Source organism: Myotis brandtii, unplaced genomic scaffold, assembly GCF_000412655.1.
Source record: "Myotis brandtii unplaced genomic scaffold, ASM41265v1 scaffold486, whole genome shotgun sequence".
In the NCBI taxonomy this organism is placed as follows: domain Eukaryota; kingdom Metazoa; phylum Chordata; class Mammalia; order Chiroptera; family Vespertilionidae; genus Myotis; species Myotis brandtii.
The window spans coordinates 311,318-329,891 of NW_005368569.1; the positions used below are offsets into that span (position 1 = coordinate 311,318).

The 18,574-nt window shown below is 51.0% G+C and overlaps 1 protein-coding gene across 4 annotated transcripts in view; it reads left to right on the plus strand.

Annotated features, from left to right (window-relative positions):
- BEAN1 (brain expressed, associated with NEDD4, 1) overlaps positions 1-17,696 on the plus strand; it is a 30,244-nt gene extending 12,548 nt beyond the window's left edge. The window contains exons 1-6 of one of the 4 annotated variants that reach the window (XM_014547848.1): positions 3,290-3,363; positions 6,951-7,084; positions 8,272-8,379; positions 11,090-11,314; positions 16,222-16,327; positions 17,266-17,696. In XM_014547848.1, the coding sequence (XP_014403334.1) occupies positions 8,295-8,379; positions 11,090-11,314; positions 16,222-16,327; positions 17,266-17,560 (711 nt within the window). In that variant the 5' untranslated portion in view covers positions 3,290-3,363; positions 6,951-7,084; positions 8,272-8,294 and the 3' untranslated portion in view covers positions 17,561-17,696. Of the gene's footprint in view, positions 1-3,288; positions 3,364-6,950; positions 7,085-8,077; positions 8,380-11,089; positions 11,315-16,221; positions 16,328-17,265 lie in introns of those variants that run through there. The other 3 variants (XM_014547847.1, XM_014547849.1, XM_014547846.1) reach the window with 3 other exon arrangements.
- Positions 17,697-18,574: the final 878 nt, after the last annotated feature.

Genomic DNA, 18,574 nt, shown 5'->3' on the forward strand with positions numbered 1-18,574 from the left:
CCTTTGGGGGGTGGGGGGGGCGGGGCGCTGGGGCTCAGGGGTGTGAGGAGCAGGCTGGTCCACCCCAACGGGGAAACGGGGCTCGGGAGAGGCAGCTGGGTCCCGACAGGCCCCCCGGGGGCCCTGAGCGTGGATGGCTGGAGGCCAGGACCTCGACCAGCTGGTGGGGGGGGCCTCACCCCTGTGGGCTTCTCGCTGAGCCCCACGTCAGTGGCCGGTGGAGGAGGGCGTCCAAGGCGCTGCTCTACGTCCTGGGAGTAGCCCTAACCGGAGAAGTTACTATTTGTGAGGCTGAACTAAACCATTTACAACTTTCTACACATAGACTAGTCCTTGTCTCTAAAGCCTCGGCTTTTGTAATTTTTTGTCTTAATGTCACTGTCACCCTGGATTATTGTCTTCTGTATTGAGATGTTGGAGGAGCAGTAGATAGTGGTATCTCATCTAGTAAAATGTAACAATAGACTTTCTCAAATGAGAAAAAAAAAATTAAGATACCTAGGAATAAACCGTTGGGGTCCAGCCCCAGCAGGTCCAGGGGTCCCCAAAGGTGTGGACGGAGTTGGCGAAGGAGGAAGGACATGGAGGCTGCGTTCAGTTGATCAGCATAACAAGGTTCTCCCGCCAGATTCTGTAGCCAGGGTCTCTCGCTAGGTTCTGTTTCTAGGTTCTGTGTCCTGTTGTCTTGTTACATCTGTATTTATACCAGTTGATTCCAATCCTATCAATCTCTATTCCAAAGGTTAGGGCGTTTCTTATCTCCATTCCAGGGAGTAAAGATTATGTAGCTTAAGTGTGATTGTTTGTAGTTAAAGTGATTAACTACCCGCCTGGCACTTAGTTAAGAGGTTTTATCCCCTCCCTAACTTCAGGGAAAAATCCCTACCTGGGAAAACAACCTTTCTCGGAGAGGTGACCTTGGTTAAAGCACATAGCGCTAAGGGGAGCAAACATATTAAGAACAGTATGCCATACGCCAGGTCCCTTGAAACATATGCTGTGCAGATGTTTCTTCTCTGCAGCGACTGTGTCAAGCAGCAAGGATGGACCGGCTCCCGGCAAATAAACTTAACCAAGGAGACAAAAGACCTGTACTTAGAAAACTACAGGACATTAAAAAAAGAGATAGAAGAAGATATAAACAAGTGGAAGAATATACCGTGTTCATGCATTGGTAGAAGCCAACATCATTAAAATGTCCATACTACTCAAGGCAATCTATAGATTCAATACAATCCCTATTAAAATACCAATGGCATATTTCACAGATCTAGAACAAATACTCCAAAAAAGACCCTGAATAGCTGCAACAATTTTGAGAAAGAAAAACAAAGTTGGAGGAATTATAATACCAAATTTCAAGTTATATTAGAAAGCCACCATAATCAAAACAGCCTGGTACTGGCACAAGAATAGGCATATAGATCAATGGAACAGAACAGAGACCCCAGAAATCAACCCAAGCCATTATGCTCAATTAATATTTGACAAAGGAGGCAAGAGCATACAATGGAGTCAAGAGAGTCTCTTTAATAAATGGTGTTGGGAAAATTGGACAGATACATACAAAAGAAAATGAAACTAGGCCACCAACTTATACCACATACAAGAATAAAATCAAAATGAATAAAAGACTTAAATGTAAGTCATGAAACCATAAAAATCCTAGAAGAAACCATAGGCAGCAAAATCTCAGACATCTCTAGTAGCAATATGTTTACAGATACATCTCCTAAGGCAAAGGAAACTAAGGAGAAAATAAACAAATGGCACTACATCAAAATAAAAGGCTTCTGCACAGCAAAAGAAACCATCAACAAAAGAAAAAGAGAGCCCACTGTATCAGAGAACGTATTTGGCAATGATACATCTGATAAAGGATAAATATCCAAAATATACAAGGAACTCATACAACTTAACAAAAGGAAGACAGAGAATCCAATATAAAAATGGGCAAAGGACCTAAACAGACACTTCTCCAAAGAGAACATACAGATGGCCAAGAGACATATGAAAAAATGCTCAAAGTCATGAATCATCTGAGAGATGAAAATCAAAATTACAGTGAGGTACTATCTCACACCTGTCAGAATGGCTACCATCAACAAATCAACAAATGACAAGTGCTGGCGAGGATGTAGAGAAAAGGGAACCCTAGTACACTGCTGGTGGGAATGCAGACTGGTGCAACCATTATGGAAAACAGTATGGAGTTTCCTCAAAAAATTAAATATGGATCTGCCATTTGACCCACTGACCCCACTTCTAGGAATATATCCTAAGAAACCCGAAGCACCTATAAGAAAGAATGTATGCACCCCTATGTTCATAGCAGCACAATTTACAATAGCTAAGATCTGGAAACAGCCCAGGTGCCCATCAGCAGAGGAGTGAATAAAAAAAGCTGTGATAGCCCTAACTGGTTTGGCTCAGTGGATAAAGCGTCGGCCTGCGGACTGAAAGGTCCCAGGTTCGATTTCAGTCAAGGGCATGTACCTTGGTTGCAGGCACATCCCCAGTGGGGGCTGTGCAGGAGGCAGCTGATTGATGTTTCTCTCTCATCGATGTTTCTAACTCTCTATCCCTCTCCCTTCCTCTCTGTAAAAAATCAATAAAATATATATATTTTTAAAAAGCTGTGGTACATTTATACCATGGAATACTATACAGCAGTTAAGGGGGAGGGTGGGTGGGAGGTAATCAACCAATGACCTTGAATGCATAACCCATGGACACAGACAACAGGCTGCTGAATGCCTGGGGCAGGGGGCGTGGATTGGGTCTGGCTGGTGGGAGTCAATGGGGAGGTAAAGGGGACATATGTAATACTTTCAACAATAAAGAATTATTAAAAAATAATATTTAAAAATGTTTTAAATTAAATTTTTAAAAACAAGGACATTGGGCCGGTCTTTAAGGGTCCTGCTAGTCCCAACAGCTATAAGATGCCCAGGACGCCATGGCCTGTTGCAGCTGACTGAGGCCGTGGGATCTCGCAGGTTCATGAGTCAGGAGAACTCCATGACATCTATTCCCAATCAAGGATCCACCCAGGAGAGAGATCCACCCACCGTGGAGACCCCAGCACAAATTTGCCCTATCCCTGCTCTAGCACCCCATACTCTGCAGCCCAGAGCTCCGCCATCCCCCAGGCAGAATGGGCACTTGCTCTCAAAGTCACCATCCTCTCCCCTGAGGCTGACAGCCCAGGGAACATGAGCACACAGCCTGTAAGGTCGGTGGGTGCTGGGCGGGCACCCCGTCATCTGTCTGTTTCTGTCTCTGCAGGTGAAGAGTCAGAGCTGTGTGGGCGGATTCTTTCACCCTTCTGCTCCAAGATGGCTTTCAGAGAATTCTGCCCCAGTAAGTTTCCTTCTGCATCCTTCTGTGGCTCATGGGCAGGCGAGGGCAGACCTCGGAGTCAGGGTTACAGAGAACAGCGCTAGAATGTTTGGCCAGAGAGCTCCAGGGGTGGATGTGGTATGATGGGTGCAGGGAGGGCAACACATAAGACCCCTGATGTCTGCAAGAGACATCTCATTTTTGTCAATTTGTCTGTATCATTACTTCCCAAAGTGTGGATCGGGGCTCTTCTGAGAAATATTAATGAGGTTACTTTAAAAAATTTTCCATGGCCGTCTGGCCGATGTTGCTCAGTGGTTGAGCATCAACCTATGAACCAGAAGGTCACAGTTTGATTCCCAGTTGGGGCACATGCCCAGGTTATATGCTCAATCGCCAGTGTAGGGCGTGCAGGAGGCCGCCGATCAGTGGTTCTCTCTCATCATTGATGTTTCTATCTCTCCCTCCCTCTCCCTTCTCCAAAATCAATAAAAATCTATATATAGATAAAAGCTTAAGCGACAGGCTAACTATTCAACAGTTCAACCAATAGCTATGACGTGCACTGACCACCAGGAGGCAGATGCTCAATTCACAGGCATGAAAACATGGAACAGACTGATGAATCTCAGAGGGAAGGAGGAAGGAGGGAAGGCAAGAAGAGATTAACAAAAGATCTTATATGCATACTAGAGGCTCGGTGCACTGATTCGTGCGAGGATCGGGCCGAAACCAGCAGTCTGACACCCCCTGAGGGGTCCTGGATTGCGAGAGGGTGCAGGCCAGGTCAAGGGACCCCACCGGTGCACGAATCCATGCATCGGGCCCCTAGTAAATATATATAAAAATTTCCTTAACCAAGTGAGAATGGGAAATGCTGGGTGGCACAAGAAGGTTTTGCTATTGTAGGACTTTTCAGAGCCTTTAAGTCAGCGGTTCTCAACCTGTGGGTCGCGACCCCTTTGGCGGTCGAACGACCCTTTCACAGGGGTCGCCTAAGACCATCCTGCAGATCAGATATTTACATGACGATTCATAACAGTAGCAACATTACAGTTATGAAGTAGCAACGAAAATAATTTTATGGTTGGGTCACAACATGAGGAACTGTATTTAAAGGGCCAGAGGGTTGAGAACCACTGCTTTAAGTGGTGATGTGTGTTGTAAGGCTTCCATAGGAATGAGAAAGCCCAGTGGTCTTCCCAAATTTAATTGACCACAAGGAACATCTTACAGGACTGGGGCTGCACAGAACACACTCCTTGGCATTCACTGTCCTAAGGAAACCCTCCCTGGTGCATCCCCACTGGGAGGCCTCATCTCCTAATTCATTTCATCTAATGAAGCACGCCCTCCCGTCCCTTCTCCTGGATGAGTTGGGACTGGGAGTCTGTGTGGAATCAGGGACCCTACCTTAGCCCCATTTATCTACTTGTCATTGTTCCTCTCCCAGGTTCATCCCCACTCACCACTGTCTGTTCAAATTTCTACCATTCGTTACATGTCACGCTTCTTGGGGTTGCGGTCTTTCTTCCAAATGGTTGAAACCCTAATTATTAAATCTTTGAACATCAAGGGGCTGTAGCAGTAGGGGGCAGGGGAAGCTGGCATAGCCTGTCTGGGTGGGATCACCAGGCATGCCCCAGGGGGATAAGGTGGCAGTGGGGTCCCTGCAAAGAGTGGTGCTTGGGGAGGTACGGGTGCCCAGTCTGGCTGCTGGCCACCAGGGGTACCCAAGTGAGTGGGTGGGTGGATCAATGGATTGTTGGAGAAAGGGATGAGGGCTGGGATGAGGGATGGATAGCCAAATGGGCTCCAACCTGGCCCCTAGCCTTCTCACTCACTCCAGACCTCATCCTCACTACTGTAAGCAGCAGCTTCCACCGCCCTCTCCCACCCCAGCTTCTGCCTGAGCTTCTGCTTCCTTCCTTGGCCTGTCTCCCCTGGGAAGCCCCCACCCCCACACCTCAAGTTCAGCCTGCCCCAAACGGAAGTCTTTGTCTTCCCCTCCAAGCCACTGTTGCTTGATTTTGCTGTCCTGGTTTAGGACACCAGACATTTCAGTCTCTCGGGCCAGAAATCTGGGGGTGACCCTCAATTCTCCCCCAACACACCCAGCTCTGCCAACTGCCCAAGGAAATCCTGGGGTTTCTGAATTGGGTCTACAGGTTGGCATTTCTGACTTCGCCCCAATCCGGGCCCTCTCTTCAGACCCAACTTGGAAATCACTGCTTCAATAAGTGCTTATTGAACAACCAACAAGTGAATGAATCAAGATGCAGCCGACGCCCTCGCACATTTCTGGAATGGATGCAGAGCATCCTGGCTGATGCGGGCTCTTTAACGCCTCCCTCCCAGACCTAGACCTGCTCTGGGAATTTAGACACCGAACGGGGAATTGCTTTAACTTTCTTAGCTCACAAATGATCTTGCTCGGTACACGTCAAGATACCAAGATTTCCCATTTAAACCTGGAAGACTTAGGGTAGGGCTCTTCGAGTGTCCACAGCCCTACCCCCTGCCCATTGGGAGAGGCAAAAGGAAAAGTCCCTAGAAGGAAAAACAAGCACCAAAGATTGGGGTCAGAGCTCAGGAAGTCGGGGGTAAGAGAGGGGAAGCTCCCGGGCTGCCCACAGGCTGGCAGCAATCGCAGCCTGGCAGAGCGTGTGGGTGGGCTTGGGTCTCCCTCAGAGTCCATGTGATGAGAGAGACAGTGCTTGGGTTCAAGTACAACCTGGCACTGACACCGGCTGTGTAATCTGAAGCAAGCTACCTAACATCCAGAAACCTCAATGTGCTCATCTGTGCAGTGGAAACAGTCATGCCAGCCTTTTCGTTTGATGCCAAGGTTTGACCTACCACAGAGACTGGAGCTTGCTGCCAGGCACTGCGAGGCAGCATTTGACAGGTTCTCAGCAGTGCCAGCCTTCTGTCAGACCTCACCACGGGCACAGGATGGGATGTCTTCATAAAACAGGTTCTCCCTGCCTTGTAGATTAGATATAAGAGGTCACCTGCTGGCCCTCTGGGATTTGCCCTGGGACTCTACCCCAGCATCACAGATGCAGAAACTCAGATGCAGAATGGGACTGACCAGGTCACACAACACGTTGTGGCCAACGCTCTGAAGCGCCCAGCCTGATGCCACATAAAGTGCTCTTTCCACACGGAGCCCACAGTTCTCGGGGAAGATGCAGAGAAGGAGCAGCCCTCTTTTGAAACGAAAACTGTTAACCCTAGAAGAAAGGTTGTCATAACCAGCCCCCCTCAGCCTCCCTTGGAGGCAGTGGACAGTCAGACCGGCAAACCTTTCCCCTCCTGCCTGCTACACTCTTACCCCCGCCAGGTCCCAAGACACCAGGAGACTCTGAACATCTGCAGTGAGAACTGAGTTCCTTTTCTGGGGATTCTCTAGAGTTGTTTTGTTTGTTTGTTTGTTTGTTTAGTAGAAATACCAGCTCACAAGAGTCAATAGTTAAATATTCAGGAGTTTCCTGAGCTGCTGTTAAACCATTGGTAGCATGAAATCCACCATGACGGGAGTATTTACACCATGGGTATTGACAAACACTACAAATCAGGGATTTCTCTTCCTTCTTTTCTGAAAGGTGCACAAGTCATCGGTGTACTGAACAAACTAAACTCACAGCTTCCTTGCTCAACATCACATTATGAGATTCACCCATACCACTGAGCATAACTGTGGACCATTTATTCTCATCGCCATATAGTATTCCATTGTGTGAGTATACCACAAATCACGTATCCATTCTACTTTAATGGGCATTTGAATAGTCTTCGGTTTGGGGCTGTGAATGGGTAGTGCTGCTGTAAATGTTCTAGTACAGTGCTGTCCAATAGAACTTTCTAGGATGATGAAAATGTTCTACGTCTTCACTGTCCAATATGATAGCCCCCAGCCAGCATGTGTAGCTACTGCGCACTTGATATGTGGCTAGTGCAACTGAATTTTAAATTTTATTTTAATTAATGTTACTAGCTACATGTGGCTAGTGGCCACCATACTGAACTGCACAGTTTTAGGACACGGCTTTTGATGAATATATGGGTGCATTTCTGTTGGAGAATGCATTCCATCGAGTACAATTTCTGAGTTAGAGATATATATAGCTTTAATAGCTAGAGCTAAACAGTTTTCCAGAGTAACTGTACCAATTCATAATTTCTGGGTTAGAAGATATATATATATAGCTTTAATAGCTAAACAGTTTTCCAGAGTAACTGTACCAATTCATATCCCCACCAGCCATGTCTGAGAGCTCTAGTTGCTCTACAATCTGCCAACACTTGGTATTGTCTGGATTTTTCCATTTTAGCCATTCTGGTGGGGAGTAGAGATATCACTTTGTGGCTTTCCTTTGAATTCCCCTGGTGATTAAATATAGTTTAGCACCTTGGATATCCTCTTTTGTGAAGCGATTGTTTGACTCTTTTGCCCATTTTTCTTTTTTAAATATATTTTATTGATTTTTTACAGAGAGTAAGGGAAAGGGATAGAGAGTTAGAGACATCGATGAGAGAGAATCATTGAACAGCTGCCTCCTGCACACTCCCCACTGGGGATGTGCCCGCAACCAAGGCACATGCCCTTGACCGGAATCGAACCCGGGACCCTTCAGTCCGCAGGCCGACGCTCTATCCACTGAGCCAAACCAGTCAGGGCTCTTTTGCCCATTTTTCTATTAGATCTTATTATTACTGATTTATAGTAATTCTTTCTATATTCTGAATGCAAGTCCTCTGTTGGATACATTTCTGTGGAAATTTTCTCCCTCTTTTTGGATTGCCTTTTCACTCTCATAATGGTATCTTTGGGTTAACAGATGTCCTTAACTTTTTAGATATAACATTTATTAAATGTTATGTATAATTATTTACTTTATTCATGTTTAACCTTAAACTTTACAGGCAATAATACAGAAGATAAGATTATGGAACACTCCCTTGGAGTTCCTAAGAAGGAGGGCTTTACTACTTCACCTCCAAGATTAAAATTTTATAACCATGAAAGCCAAGGTGGGCACCTTTCCAGTGGAATGGCAGCCTTGTTAAAGAGTTTTTGTCTATTATTGAAATTTCAGGCTTTAGGTTGAATGAAATTTAAAGGATTGCTCATAAAGTAAACATTTTCCAAAATCTCATGTTTTTTTCAAGTTAGAAAGGTACCTCCAATGCTTTAAAATATCAACAATGACATCAGTAGTTTAAGGACTCTCATAGTACATGTGACTGTATGCGCACAGTATGTCACCAACCCTCTCTAAACAATGAAAATAGCAGCTCTGTGACATTGCTCCCTTCTTATCCTTATGCAGGAGTAGAATGATCAGTTACACCTGCTTGATACCAGCACACTGGCATTCATACCAAGTGTAAACCCCAGTTATTTAAAACAGCACAACTATCACATTCCCAGACAATGTGCAATGTAGAACAGAATTTGTAGATTCAGAAACCTGCGGCATGTTCTTGGAATTCTTTTAAATTATAAATTACATTGAGCATTAAATAAAAACACTGCACTAAGTTCTATAACCACAATAGTGGCTGAACTTCAGTAGCTGACTTAACTATATCAGTTTCTGCTCAATCTCAGCACATTCTCTTGCAGTAGGATATTTTTAAGTGTGCATGAATGAAAGGCCCAGCTCTCTGCCCCTGCCTTGTCACAAGAGCGCTGGGGATGGCAAGCTGGTGAAATATGCCGGAAGAGAAAGGTATGCGCAATTATTTTCCCTTTGTCTAACATTGGCTTTGATTTAGAGTAGAATGCAAAAACCTGATTTAAAAAATAAAACAAGAAACTGAATGAGGGTCTGTTTCTAAGTTTAATTCAGTAGCCAAGCTATACGGCAAAAGTCTTTGCAGGATGGAAAGTACTAAAGCAACACTCACACTGAAAGACAGGTAATCAGAGGTACCAGGGCGCGGGGAATGTGAGTCATCGTGAGAAGACAGCCTGGGTAAATACCGCACATTTCCTGTCAGCTGCTGGTAAGACTTGATGTTTTTTTTTCAAACTGAAAAGGAATCCTGCAGAGCATTCTCCTTATCACTTATTTGAAGAAAGGCTGTTCTAGGCCCCCTCATTGAACATGAGGGCTAGGTTTCAAAATTCATTTCCTGTATCATCCCAAGGCACATGATACTCTGTTAATACTGTGTGACATTGAACGGCTGTAATGGATGGTGCAACTGCTCTCTGGGGTATTCTCCGAAGAGCAAACCTATTAGCGTGAAACGGCTAATGGAGAAAAATGGATGATTGCGTAGAGAAGTGCAGAAGGACCCTTTTGCGTCTTGGGATCCATTAACCAGTTCCAGACGCCTGTGCAAACAGATACCTCCCTGGTAAGCATCCTCCAGTGATCTGGGGCAGGTGGTAGCTGGTGAATATATCTAGAAAGTCTTCTTTCAAAACCTTCCATTGTTCACAGTTAGTACCTTTGTATCCGAGGTCATGAAGATGTTCTCCAGTGTTTTCCTCTTAAAGCTTTACTCTTCTGCCTTTCGCATTGAAGTCTGTTTTTATAATTTTCAGGTTTGACCGTTATGTATTGAGCACCTACTGTGTATAGACATCCTGCTAGCCAGTGTGCTTTCATTCACTCACAGCAGAGATCACTGCTCCCATTTTAGAGATGAAGCGATAGAGGTTCCGAAATGTGAATTACTCAGAGGGCACCACCTGCTGGAGGGAGGGCTAGGGTTTGAACCCAGGACCATCTGTGTCTTTCTTCGACAGAGCCTAAGGTGCAGGTCAGCGCTGATGGGGGAGCTCTGGGATTTCCCCCAAGGAAGGTGGCCAAGGAGGGGCCCTTCTCCCCAGAGGACCCGAGGGCCATTCACCCTCTCAGGAGACTGATGTCGGCGAATAAAAGACCTGGGACTGAGGCTGGTTTGGGTCCCAAGACAACTCAGGGCTTCTAAGTAATCTTGGATGTTGAGGAGATAAAGGGCTCGTCCCCAAATACCCCGTAATGTTTTTAGGAATCCACAGTCCATGAATTACATGCTGAGAAACTGTTCCATGCTCCCACCACTCCACACCCCTTCCCAGGAGTCCCTCCCCACCTCTGGGCCTTTGTCCCAATCTTCCCCTGCCCAGAATGCTTCCTGGCTTCACCTCCTCCGAGAAGCCTTCCCTGATCCAACCCAACCCCCAGCACCGCATGTCTGGGTCAGTTGATGCCCACAGCCAAGTCCTGTCTGACTGCCCCGGAGTCCCCTGGGTAGGTTTCGCCCCTGAGGCAGAAGGCCATGGCTGGAGGCCAGCAAAGTTAGTCCTCATTCTCCATCGTCCTGTGCATCCCCCAGCCCTTCCCACGACCTTGGTAAAGACCTGCTGACCCTTTAACCTTGTGTCTCGGGGGAAGAGAGTCCTTGTCTAGCACTGAGTCTTGGGATCACTTATTCACTGTGTGACCCTGGGCAAGGCCATTGCCCTCTCTGAGCTTCCCTTTTCCTATCCATGAGTTAGTTGAGCTCTGAGGCCAGAGACTTCAGAGGAGCAGAGGGGAGGTCAGATCCTGCTACCAAAGGCTCCTTCAGGACTCTGCTCCCCTCCTCCCTGGAAGGAGCAGCCAGGAGAGAGTCTCTGGTCCTGACCTGAGTCTCCTCCACTGAGCCAGGGACGCATAACTCCCAGGGCAGCCGGGCTGGAGGAGGAAGGCGTGTGGCCAGGTCTGTGCCCCAGCTCAGCATCCTCTCTCTTTGCTCCCAATAGGCTGGCACGGCAACCATACCCACCATTTCTACGCTGAACTAGAGAACTTCGGGAAGGGAAATGTGTATTCGTCTTCTGTAATATTGGTATGTGTAGTCTTAGGCCTGGTCCTCACCATCTCCTGCGTCACCATCATCCTGGCCAAGAAGGCCTGGCGGCTCCAGCCCCGCCGTCCTCCCTGCCGCCGCCGCTACTACTACCGTGGAGACGCCGAGGCTGACCAAGGTGAGCTGCTGCCCTTCCCAGGGCCTGGCCCTCCCATCCAATTGCGACTGCAACCCAGGACACATCAAAGAGGCAGCTGCTCTGTCGTGAGGGGGCAGGGGGCAGGGAAGGCATCCTGAGGTCTTGGGGATCGGGAAGAGCTCACAGATGCTCACCATGATGTACTCAATGGCGTGGGGAGCCTGGTTGTCTACCCAGGTGGGGCTGCCGGTCAGAGGGAAGACAGCTTGTTATTCCCCAGCCCTGCCCACTGTTGGTCCAGCTGTACTGACAGCTGGTCCAGATGGTGCCGGGATGCCGGGTCGGATGGAGAAAGGCATAGGTGAGTGGGGTGGGAGGGTAATCTGGTAGGGGGATGAAGAGGTGAATAGGTGCGAGGAGGTGTGGGGTGAGTGAGTGGGTGGATCAACGGATTGTTGGAGAAAGGGATGAGGGCTGGGATGAGGGATGGATAGCCAAATGGGAGGATGGAAGAATGGATGAATGGAGAGGTAGATGGATAGCTGGGTGGAGGGTAGATGTGTGGGTTGGGTGGGATGTGTGAGTGGATGGGTAGGTGGGTGGGTGGGTGGATGGATGGATGGAAAGATGGAGGTTAGGGGGATGGGTAGGCGCGGTATCGGATGGGATGAGTGGGTCAATGAGTAAGTGGATGGATAAATGCATGGGCTGAATGACGAGTGAATGAATGACAAGCCTGCAAAGTGCAAGCAGAACTGACTTGAGACCCTCCCCGTCACAGGGTCACCCTCACAACAGAGCTGGTGGTGAATTTTTGGGCTGCCCAGTCCCGAAGTGCCCACCTGCCTAGTGCGCGCTCTCTCGGAAGGGGCCAGGGATTTAAAAGCAGAGGAAGGAACCCCACGGTATTTAATTCTCAGGCGACCTTCAAGGGCAGGAAAAAGCCTGCCCTGTGGCCTGCAGGGCTTCTCCTGAGACCGGGAAAAAAAGCAGGCCTGTGGAGTGGTCGGACCCCAGGGGCACCATGCACACAGCAGATTAAGTGCTTGGAGGCTCCAGAGCCAGGCAGGGCCAGAGGCTCTTTCCTCCAACAGGACAGAAAAAGTACCGCCTTCGTGCTCCTGCCACCTCTGCACCTTTGCAAATGCCCTTCCCTATGTCCAGGATGCCATTTCCCATACTTCCCCAACCAACAAAAGCTTACTTGTCCTTCCAGACCTGGCTCAAATGCTCTCTCCTTTGGGGAGATTCTCTGGCCCCTCCTCATCCCTCCCAGATTGAGTTGGACCCTCCTCCCTGTACTATCTTGGCACTGTCCCTCCTCCTCCACCAGTGGCCCTGCCACAGGATGGCTGTGTGGCACCAGGGACAGCAGGGCCTGCACAAAGCTCTCCTCCACGTGGGCCCACAGCCCAGCACAGGACCTGGCCCAGAAAAAGTGCTCTGTGGGCAAGGAAAGGAACCACCTGGTTTCATCCGCGCAGCAAAACTGTGTCCGCCCGTTTAAAGGCCGGAAAACTGGAGCAACTTGTTGAATGGCCTAGAGGTCCCCAAGCCTGAGCCTGGTACTCAGAACATGGGCGAAGGGTCCACAGTAGTTCCCAAGCTAAAGTCTGAGAGGTCAACCATGGCCTTGAGGAGAGATGGACCGGGGGGAGGTGGGGGGGCAGACCAGACCCTCCTACTCTTGATTGGGGCCCCAGAGCCATTGCCACATGAGTGACACCTAGCCCTGACCTCCAGAGCAGGGAGAGTGGCAGGAGGCCACAGCCCGACCTTCGCCACCCCACGCCGACTGTCAGCACCCTGCAGCCTTGTTGCTGTGGGAACCCTCTGTGGGGCTCCCACCTCCCTAGCCATTTCTGGTCTCAGCTGTGGCTTTGGCACCTCCCTGAGGCCCCCCACACCTTCCTCCAGCTTTCTGGGGGTGCATGGGGATGGGGATGGCACTGCTAGGAGCCTTAGAAAGACACCAGGGAAGAGAGGAAAAACACACTGGGCGCAGCTGTGGGCAGAGCACCAAGCTTTGACCTATTGGCACTGGGGATCCTTCTGTCCTCAAACACCCCTTCCCTGGCCCCAGGGACAGACTCCCGTCTCTCTCCTTCCACTCCCAGGCTTTTGGGTGGGTTCCTATTGCCTGAGGAGGAAAGCATCAAGGTCCTCAGAGCCAGAGCCAGGGCCCTGGGTCCTCTCTCTATACCCACGGCAGCCTCAGGACCACCCACCATCCTCACTCCAGACCGTGCACCCAGGCATCCCCAAGACATCTTCCCCTGGGGCCCCACACCCAGGGAGCCCAAAATGGCCCTCATCCTCCGTTCTTTCTGTACAACCTCAGGGGAGTTGCTTGACCTCTGTGTACCTACGTGAGTCATCTGTGAAATGGGTACACAGGACCTACCCCCAAAAGTTATTGCAAGGACTAAACTAGACAGCACCTGGCTAGTGAGTAAGTGCTCAGTAAGCGTTAACTGTTTTCATTATCTTTCCCCTAGAACACCTGCTCCCAGGCCACGTAGGTTGGCGCCCCCACCTGCCAGCCGCCAGCCTGGCAGCTCCGAGGCATTCTCCACAGGCATCCAACATGACTGAACTGTGACTAAGTGACAGAGCCAAGGGAGCACCACAGAGCAGCCTCAGTTTCCCTGGGAGACCCAAGAAAAGCAGTTCAAGGAGAGAGGTGGACAGCCGTGTGGGCGGTCCTGCCCACCAGGGCCCCCCACTCAGGCCCGCGGAACAGCCTTAGCTTTCCCGAGGTCAGGACAGCAGGTGGGATCCTTCCCTGATGACGCTGGCAGGGACGGGGCCCTGCGCCAGAGCCCAGCGGCCCTGGTTGCCATCACCCTGTTGTTTCCTGCTTATCTCTTTCCTGAGCTCCTTCCCCAAGTTCTTCCAAAAACCCATTCTCCAGCGGAAGCCCTGGAGAGAAACAGATCTCATCTCCGCTCCCTTCCACAGCGTGACATTGGGCTCCTTGATCCTAGTATAAAAGTAACATGTGTTCATGGTAGAAAACCTTTAAAACACAGGAAGTCTGAAGCAGAAAATAAGGGTCGTGGTCCTGTCATCCAGACAGAGCCACTGTTGACGCCTGTGGAACATTTCCTTCCGGGAGCCTTCTCGCTGCCCTGAGTTTACACCTCCCCACGTGGTAGAAATGCAGAGAGAGTGCTGTACCCAGATTTTCCCACTCACCATTGTACCTCGAGTGGGGGAAAGAGCTTAGGGGAGTGGAAAGGGCAGCCTTTAGACTGCAGTGGTTCTCAACCTTGGCTGCACATTAGAATCACCTCATCCCCGAGGATCCCAGGGGAGCCTTCTCGCTGCCCTGAGTTTACACCTCCCCACGTGGTAGAAATGCAGAGAGAGTGCTGTACCCAGATTTTCCCACTCACCATTGTACCTCGAGTGGGGGAAAGAGCTTAGGGGAGTGGAAAGGGCAGCCTTTAGACTGCAGTGGTTCTCAACCTTGGCTGCACATTAGAATCACCTCATCCCCGAGGATGAGGCAACCTTGGCTGCACATTAGAATCATCCTCATCCTCGAGGATGAGGCCCAGAAATCAGGATTTTAAAAAGATTTTTAGGTGATTCTAATGTGCAGCCAAGGTTGAGAACCACTGGTCTATAGAGTGAGGTCAGGGTGCTACTGACTCAGAGAAAGGTCATAAGCCCAACCCCAGACAAGCCCCACCCTGATGCTGAGCCCTGCCCTCTGAGGGGAGGAGCCACCTGGGAGGCCATTGGTGTTGGGGAGACCTCAAGTCTCAGCCGTTTTTGCAGCTCCCACTTGCCCCTAGCCACCTTGAGTCTTGTCAGAAACGGGGAGGTGGAGCGCTGGCCTGGCCCTATCAGTAACTTGCTGTGTGGCCTCGGGCAAGTCCCTGGGCCTCTCTGAGCCTCAGCTGTAGAATGTGAAGGCTGTGCTCCATCAGCATTTCCCATGCAGTGTTATTAGATAGAAGAAAATAAGATCCTGTGGTCCAATGCTGGAGAAGCACAATTGAATGTGTTCCTCAGCTGCAGGACTTTTCGGAGCCTTTGATGTGCTAATATGTGGTCAAAACCCCTGAAGAAATACTGTCAACAATAAAGAATTATTTAAAAAACTAGAGGCCCAGTGCACAAAAATTTGTGCACTGGCGGGGGATGGTGTCCCTCAGCCCAACCTGTGCCCTCTCACAGTCTGGGACCCCTCGGGAGATAACCACCTGCTGGCTTAGGCCCGCTCCCCGGGGTCGCAGATGGCAGGCCCGGATGGCGGCAGGGCGGGCGGCGGATCGCGCTGTCCCGCCCTGCCTGCAGTATGCGAATTTAACAGCCATCTTTGTTGGGTTAATTTGCATACTCTTCTGATTGGCTGATGGGCGTAGCGAAGGTACGGTCAATTAGCATGTATGTCTTTTATTAGTGTGGATAATAATACATAAACAAATACCCAGAAGAGAATGCGGTATACTGAGTCACTAGAATTCATCACAGAAGACCCTTTTCTCCCTGGGATATCTTAAGGGAATAGTGTGTGGTTGGGGGCAGGGAGTAGGGAGGCCTGCCCCAGAGCCCTCTGTAGCCCTCGTTCCCTGACAGCCTCTTGCCCCCTTTCATGCCCCAGACCTTCTCCACAGCTCAAAGCTTCCTGCTCACACCAAACTCTTCTTTTTCTTTCCCTCCTTGGCTCAAGCTGTTCTGTTCCCTCTGCCCAGCCTGCCCCACTTCCCCTGGCTAAATCCTAGACAAGACTCAGCTCTGGGAGCCCCTCCGCCAGGAAGCCCTCCCTGACCCCAGGCTGGGTCCGGCCTGCTCTGTTCCCACAGCCTCAGTACTATGTCTGCCAAAGCTCATCACACACTGCTCAGTACAGGGCTGTCACATTCTGGGGTGCCACTGGGGGGACTCTCCCTGGCGCCAGCCTGAGGCCCAGGCCGAATGTCTGTTCCCTGCAGACTACCAGGAGCACTCCTTCTGCCGCCGTGGGATACGCTGCTCCTGCAGCCTCAGGGGAGACCGGTTCAGCTCTCTGCACCGGCTGCACATGGATGCTCCACCAAGGTAGGAGGCCTCCTGGGGAGAGGGTGTGAGAGGGTGGGGCTCTGGGCACAATGCCCCCTCATGGGAAACAGCAACACCTCCCCAAGGGGTATAAACGCAGAAAACATCTGCTCAGAGGATGTGACCATCTCTCACCCTCTGACCAAGCAGGTCCCAGGGGGGCAGGGTCTGACTCAGAGCTGCCACCAGGAGACTCTCGAGAAGGAGGAGAAAGCGCAGCCCCTTCAGGCCGGGCCCCAGCTCCTTCGTTTGCGCCCCCAAAGCCCAACTCACACCCACTGGGATGGGGTCAGTGCATCCAAACTGCACTCGGCCCTCAGGCGGCCCTGTCCCCTTGGCAAGTTCTCCTCTGGGCCTTCAGGTCCACCCTCAGGCAGGTCACCCCCAGCTAGTACTTGCAAAGAGAAGAGGTCTGGGGCTTCCATCACTTTCCTACCAGGGGACCCTCGGCTCTCCCTCTTCCCTTCTCCCTCTGCTCTGGGGTGCAGGGAGGGCAGTGCACTTGCCCTCTCCCGGGCCGGAGGACACTTTTCAGCCCTGCACCTCTGGCTCAGGGGCCCCAGGGCTGGAAGGGCCACTTTGGAGTGACTTCAGATCAAGGGTGCCTGCAGCTGCTCCCGGCAGCTCTGCCCACACTCGGGGGCCAGCCTGGGCGACGTTTGGTCCACAGCATCCTGCTGCTCTGAGCCACCTGTGGCCCGGCGCTCAGAGACCTGCTCGCTGAGTTCACACAGAACACGTGGCTGGGTCAGGACCAGAATCTAGGTCTCACGGTTCTGTGGGACAGAGAGGTTTCACTGGAGCCGCCATGACAAAGGCCTGGCTGGTCCATGCCAGGCAGCTTGTCCCTGAGCACAGGCTCTCAGCTCTTGGGGAAAGACCCACACCCGCCCGAAGGCCAGGCCCCACAGGCCCTGAGGGAGTCCCTTCTCTTGTAGCTACGAAGAGTGCATGGGGCCAGGGGCCACTCAGCTGTACCCCCCCACGGAGGCACCACCTCCCTACTCGCTGATAGACACCGACAGCGGCCACAGCTCCGGCGGACACCAGCAGGCGCACAGTGACCTCTTCACCATCTCCATGGATGCCCTGCCCCCTTACGAGGCTGTGTGTGGGCCTTGCCCTCCACCGAGCCTGCTGCCACTGCCAGCCTCAGAACCAGAGCCAAGCAGCCTCCAGGGCCCACCGAGCCCAAAAGGAAGCCTGGCTTCCAGCCCAGAGATGATTGTGTGAATGCCAGCAGGCCACGTCCTGCCAGTCCCTAGGGGCTGAGAAAGACCTTTCGGGAATACAGGGAGCGCGTGCACGCACACATATACACACACGCAGACACAAACTCATGCACACACACAGACACATTCACACACATGCAAACTAATGCACACAGACACATATGCACACAAACTCATGCACACACACACATGCACACAACACAAACTCTTGCGCACACCCAGCACTCCTACATGCACACATATAATACAACTTACACACACAGACATATACACAGTGACATGCCCATGTGTACATACACATCCAAACATGCCCCACACGTGTGAAGACACATACACAGACGCCCCCCTCACACGCACCATGCAAACTCATCTGTGAAGGTTGCATTCAAAAGGAAGCTCTCCCTACCTCCCGTCCCTCCCCAGCCTGCCGGTGATGACTTAGAGACAGCACTGGGCAGAGAGGTGCAGAGGGGACTAAGGCTTGCTCTCGCCTCTCCCGGGCCTGTTTGCCCCTGCCCTCACCTGGCAGGCGGTGCCAAACTGTGATTCTGTCTCGAGAAACAGCCTGACCATGGCAGGTCAGCTGTCTACCCCCACCCCCTCCGAGGGCAGCCTGTCCCCTGGTTGGTGGGACAGGTCTCAGTGGGACTCAGCTACACACTGAACCTCCCCACCAAGTCCAGGGCAACAAAACCACATCACCACCCTGCCACTTACGGGGTGCGGACACGGGCCTGAGGGGCTGGGGCACAACCTGGAGGCCCTTACAGCCCTCTCTGCCCTCGCCCTTCCCAGAGTGCCCTCAGCCTGGCGCTGCCAGCCGGGTTATCTCCGAAGCCCCCACCCTGAACCACAGGGCTGAACAGGGCTCCTGGTGGGTGTGCCATGGTGGTGAGGGTCACAGCTGTGCCCCTATCAGTCCAGCCACTTCCCAGGACTGAGCATCTTCAGAACATAAGGGCTCTGAGCCGCAGGAGCGGCCCCTCACTTAAGTATGGGCCCAAGCCAGGCCCCA